The sequence below is a fragment of the Rhipicephalus sanguineus genome, chromosome 2 (assembly GCF_013339695.2).
Source record: "Rhipicephalus sanguineus isolate Rsan-2018 chromosome 2, BIME_Rsan_1.4, whole genome shotgun sequence".
Lineage (NCBI taxonomy): Eukaryota > Metazoa > Arthropoda > Arachnida > Ixodida > Ixodidae > Rhipicephalus > Rhipicephalus sanguineus.
In genome coordinates this window covers 216,638,136-216,644,264 of record NC_051177.1, presented here as the reverse complement: position 1 = coordinate 216,644,264, position 6,129 = coordinate 216,638,136, and the positions used below count along the sequence as shown (strand labels likewise).

General features: G+C 51.2%; 1 protein-coding gene across 2 annotated transcripts in view; it reads right to left on the bottom strand.

Moving 5' to 3' along the window:
- Window positions 1-219: 219 nt before the first annotated feature.
- Window positions 220-6,129, bottom strand: part of LOC119384083 (uncharacterized) — a 53,584-nt gene continuing 47,674 nt past the window's right edge. Inside the window, exon 5 of one of the 2 annotated variants that reach the window (XM_037652367.2) lies at window positions 220-1,851. In XM_037652367.2, the coding sequence (XP_037508295.1) occupies window positions 1,665-1,851 (187 nt within the window). In that variant the 3' untranslated portion in view covers window positions 220-1,664. The remainder of the gene's footprint in view (window positions 1,852-6,129) is intronic. The other variant, XM_037652368.2, reaches the window with a different exon arrangement.

Below are 6,129 nucleotides of genomic sequence, written 5' to 3'. Positions count from 1 at the left end.
GAAAGGGAAAATAGACAACCACCCGATTGTAGCACGAAGCCACAAGGAAATGTGGCTGAGAAATCTGTATGGATTTCCTTGTGGCTTCGTGCTACAATCGGGTGGTTGTCTATTTTCCCTTTCTTAACCCTTCCGCCACCTTGCGGGTTTCCGCAGAACTGATTTGCAATTTGCGAATTCGGACACTCTAAGTACCTCGTACTTGTTTCGCAAGCACCGCCGTTCGCCCCAATGGCACAGAAAACTGCTCTAGTGCAGCTCGTACAGAAAAGCCGGCCACAGAACAGAGAAACTTTGTTTTTAATACGTACTTATCTCAAGTCTCACAAATAAAAACGGCGAAAAAAAAAGGCTGAGATGTCGTTTCGAGAGTGGCGACTCCTCACGGCGCGGCCGCGAAGCTCGCACCATGTCACAGGCTTGGCTGCGGTTTCTGCCCTGAAGGGCACATTACAAGCCTTGCCCAAGTTGCGGTTGATCTCGTAATCCTCTGCACGAAAGTGCAGCGAGCACACACGCACATTTCTTGGTTGTTCAGCACACTGTAGCAGAGGCACGGCACGACTCGGCCACTTCGGCGTAGGGGTTTATATGCGGCACCCACTGGAAAGTCGCGTTGGTTTCTTTGCTGCAGATGCTGTTGCTCAAGCGGCGCACACCATTCAGGCACCCGGCAACATAACAGGGACGCGGCATTTTGTCGAACTTTCCGTTATTGCGACTTTCATGAGAGCGCAAAGCACACGCAACAGTACGCGATAACGAAACTGCCACTGAGACGCGACCGCGCGAGCGGAGAGCAGCGCGGCGAAAACGGAACTTTTGAACCACCCGCGCTGTTCTCCTTGGTAACGCCAAGTTCTTTTTTCCATGAATGAAACAGAAACACACAAGCCGCATTTTATTAAGTCTTTTATTGTACGGAATGTTATTTTTTATTATAAGTAGTTTGAGTACTAGCGATTAATTGTACTCGGGACTGTTGACGTCATCGGGCTCATCCCGAAATGTCTCACCCATTTTTCTGCCTCGCAGGCCGCAACAAGTAAATAAGTGTTTTCTTGCCGAATTCGTATTTTCGGGCATTCGGCAGTTCGGACTGCTTCGTGATCCCCCATGAAGTACGAGAGATCGGTCGGCAGCCGTGCTACGAAGCAACTTCAGTGGCGTGTGTTCTATGCAAGCTACACACTCAAGCAAGCTGCATTTTCTCAGCATGTATCTTGGAGGAGGCCTATTTCCCACATTCAACTCGCTGAGGCATCGCACCATGTTCATACAGCAAAACTGTGCAAAGGATTAGTGGAGAAGCTCCTTTTCTGAGGGTTATTTTATAAAACACGCACAAAACAAGCCAGAAGTAACTTAAATTGTTGCCCAATAGCGACACAGGCAGCTCAGCACTTGTGTCTGACTTGGCTCTACAAAGTAGACCGTCCTCGTGGCAATAAGTATTGCGAGACTCTCGTGCAGCTAGGATAGCAATTGTCAGAGCAGCCACTTACGAACCTTCTCGGCGGGAAAAAAAGCTTTCTTTTCGTAGACCTGCACGCTGCACCCACGGCGGATGCAGTTCGTTTCCCTAAATGTACGAGAAGGAAACGAACTGCTCAGCCCACATCAAAAGAACGCGCCTCTGAGATTTTCTCACAGGATGCCAAGCTCTAGGACACACTCGGCAAGAGTTGATCGTCATCCCTCGCAGAGCCCATGGCACGAAGTCTGTCATCGAGGTAGTCCGTCTGCAGTGATAGGCGCCGAAGACGGCGCCTTGCACGATCTAGCGGAAGGCTGGAGACGCTGCTCACGCTGGAGTTTCTGGTCCTCTGGCTCTGTGTATGCCTCGAACTGCTGCAAAAGTCCAAGGGAAAGACTCGAGGCACACGCGCATGTTTGACTGCCCCGTTAAGTGATACGACACAGTATGAGCTCGCTCTTTCCACTGTGGCTTTTAGTTTTCTCACGAAAGAGTTACATTCAATTGTACACAGGCACGAAGAGGGAATGGCAGCAACTGCCTTTATGTGTGCCTTGCTCACTCAAGGAGAAGGGAAAGGACAGCTGCCTCCATTTGACAAGGTCCAGGCTGGGCACAGCCTTTCAGGCACACCTCTAAACCATGCCACTGCTAATGACACGCTCACTAGGTGGCTGACATATTTATTTCTAGCCAATGCGATAGGGGGTGGCGACCACACTCTTCTGAAGGCCTACGACAGTGTAATGACGATGGCAATGCACTTTGTTTCGGTTGGACGCGAACGCCGCTTTCGCAGTTTTGCACTGCGGTGCACACTTGCGGCTCTTCCTCATGAGAACAGCTTCGTGCCCATGGAGCTCGCTCATAGAATTGTCCGAATGAACGGTGTCGCGGCCACCATGCTCCGGGTACCCCCCCTAATCATCTAGACGAGAGTGTCAATTCTGCCCCATGACTCGTTATTTATTAATGTGCTACGCATGTTTCTTCAGAATAATGGTGACCAAGGATGTTGCGTTCAGAGATCCGTTCACCCTAAGCTGGAGACTAATGGCAGGCCTCTGTCTTGGTTTTTCATCTGAGCATACTAAGAGAGAACGCTGCGCATCCTTTGGTGGCCACGTATAACTGAATTAATGAGAGCTTGATGCCATCAAACGACGCATCTTCTCGCTTGGACGAGAAGCAAGTCAGAATTAAAGAGCCTTTACTGGAGGTGGCAAATAAACATGGCGGCCTAGCTGTGTTTCCTGTTAGGCACTTCCAGCACATGCAACGATGGCCTTTGCAGTGATGCTACCGAGGACTTCTGATTTGGAGCAATTTTTGGAGCAGCAAATTTTCCGTTTTGGAGCACTTTGGAGCAGCAAAATTTTCATCTTGGAGCACTTTGGAGCGGATAATTTTGCATCTGGGAGCACTTTGGAGCAGCGAATTTTATATCCTGGCGTGCAATACAGAAGCATATTGCATTAACATTCAAGCACCTGAGTATTATTATGGGGCTCTTATGAAGGCTAGAAATATTTCGATTCATTGCAAATCTCATGGAAAAAATCATCTCAGGAGCATAGGCGTGCGCACAGGGGGGGCAGGGGGGGGGCGGCCGCCCCACCCACCTAATCACCTAAGAGGGGGGGGGGGGGCGCAAAATCTGCCCCGTACATTGACCCTTGCGATAGCAATTATATGGACACTCTCGGCGGATTTTTGCCGTCGCCGTAATTTTCCGTATAAAGTCTAAATTAATAACATCACCGCGCGCATTCTAGCCGCGGGTAAAAGCTCGCGAGCGCTGGCGACGAACGCGGCTGAAGCGGAGATTAAACTAGCCGGCCGTCTGTCTCCGCTGCACGGACAGCGCATGAGATAACATCTTCCCGCGTGCGGGCCTGCCGTCGATTGCTCATCAGAGAGGAAACGCCCCGCCCGTCTTTCGTAAGGAGCATGAAGGGACGCCAGGGGAGCGGAAGGGGGGGGGGGGGCGCATCGTTCGAAGGGCGCAGTCGCTTGCGCGCGCGCTATCTCGAGGCATCAGGAGACGGTTCGTAAACTTGCTGTGCTCTCAACGCTTACTTCGCGTTTAGAAAACTCAGAGCAAGAAAACGCTTCGGTTCCTGGAGGGGCCATATTCCCTTAAACTAGCGTTTTGTTGAGTTACGCGAAATCGGATCCAAAAGAGTTAGCTGCTAGTCTTACTTCGTTTCACAATACAATTTTTTGGTATCGCATTCATTTCTTCGGTCTTAAGCGAAACTGAGTTTTTTTAACCGTTAGCTATTGACCCCCGAAAGCGAGGGACGGACGTGTAACATGGCGTAGCCGCTTCACTGTGGGCCGTCAGCGACGGGCCCGCTACTGACAGCTGTGCATTTGCCGCTGCTCCGACTAGGAGATATGATTTTACTAATGAGATGACATTTTTTAAAAAAGCAAGCAAAACATTCGAATTGGAACCCTAGCACGTGAGCTCGAAACGGCAGGGCCTTTTAGGGGGTATTTACCGCAGAGTGATTACAAACTCGGACGTGCTGGCGGAAGGAATTACGAAAAAGCTGTTCTGGATGAAGATCCATGGATAAAGTATATCTGAGGAAAAGTGTCAACGCGTTTCCACCGTTCGCGTGCTCCCATAAACGCGAAGCAAAGGAAAATTCGATATTGTCCCATATGTCTACTGCGAGCGATCCCAGATTTCATTCCGCGATGTCCGGAAACAGAAGTGACAGACATTTTAGCGGCACTCATGTAGTTATTACTGAACATTGCTTTCCTTACGTGCCGTGCGACGCTTGAAACGAGCTATCAGCAGCGTTTCTGGAACAGATGACGTCCGCCGATGAATCGCCGTCGCACTTTCTCGCTACCGATAGGCCTAGACGTCACAAGCCTCTGCGGAGAGCGCGTTTTGCTGTCGAGCCGACTTGCAGAACAGAAGCTGCGTCGGCACCGTGCATGGCATCGTGGCTTACTCGGAACGCACGCGCGAGCGCTATTTATTCAGCGGAATAATTCTTGGTCCACGATTGCGACTTTATTGGCAGCCCCAAGATCGAGCTGCACATGTTCTGACGCGCCGGCGGTGCGATTGCCGGTGAAAGACGCCCCCAAACCCGAGACTTTGGCGCAGTTTGGCGCAAATTTCGTCGATATTATCAGGATGGCGCAGTAAATACAATTTGGCGCACTTTGGCGCAGTTGGCGCAGGAGTGGAATCACTGCCTTTGAGATCGGCACACGCTACTAGAGACACGGTCGCTGGCGTTCCGATTTGGACACCTCGTAGTGCCACCGAATCTCCGCACGTTAAAGAACCCCAGGTGGTCGAAATTTCCGGAGCCCTCCACTACGGCGTCTCTCATAATCACATCGTGGTTTTGCAACGTTAAACCCCAGATATTATTATTATGCCACCTAATATAGCATGCATCACGGGCCTCTGAGCTTCGGAACTGTCCGAATTAACCCATGTGCGACAACATACATCCAAATTAACGAGTGTCGTGCCATAGACTTATGTACAGTCGTGAGCACGCTTAGCATAAATACGGGAGCGCGTGCTGCACGGTGCTATCAGTGACGCCTACCTACACCAACACGAGGATCGGAACATGCACAGCGTGTTAGCGGCGTGGTTATTGGGGGCGAAGCACCTTAGGGTCTCGGCGTGTCGGTGTGCATCGTCATCTGCTTTCGTGACGGTCCATTTGCTTGAGCGCAAGAGCGGGGCGCCACCGCCACAGCGCACGTGAAGCGAGAGCGAACGGCGCGCGTTGACTATGGAAACGCTCTTTCTGAGATGAACGCTGAACTACCAGCTCGCAAGAAACGAGAACGCGCCCTCGCCAGCGAGAGACAACGCCGACGCAGGCGGCGTCTGCTACCGAGCTTCTTGATTGAAAAAAAAACCGACTGCTCGCGCTGCACAATCGTTCACCGGCCGCCCCGTGCTGGATCTTGACCTGCAATGTAGTGCCGGTGGGAGATTTCTCTTGTGCGTAATTGAACAATACACCGGAGATTTCTCTAGTGCGTAATTGAACAATAAAGATTCGCAGCGCGCACGTTAACTGAAAGCGGACTGCGGGTCTCTGTGTCTAATCTTTCTTCTGTCCCTCATTGCTCATTGGCAGTGATTTTGCTGAGGGAAACACCGGCACACACTGCATGCTTCGCCCCTCCACAGGTTTCACGTTAGTGGAGCTGAAACACCCTTCCCTACATGCTTCGCCCCTCCCCAATTTTCGCGCACATCGTGTCATCGGCGAGTACTTTCGAGAGCGGTGCGTCGAGATGACGTAGTGAGCGCGATGCAGAAATTGTCTCAACGCTTACGCACTGCGCACGTGCCGAGACTCGCGTAGGTGTAAGTACGCGTCGCTGGTGGCACCGTGTGGCGCGCGCTTCCGTGTTTACGCTAAGCGTGCTCACGACTGTACATTTTTGACAGATTGTCTGACTTATCGCAGCACCGCACCGTGGCAGAGCTTTGTTCCATACAACCTAGAGCAGCGCATACTATATACTGTAAAGTAGATTGCGCTATCAGTATGCGTGCATAGCTACCTACTATTCAAGATAACGTTTATGTTTGCACTCAGTTGCAGCTGATTGTACTGACACTGTACTTAATCACACGGTTTGGCGGA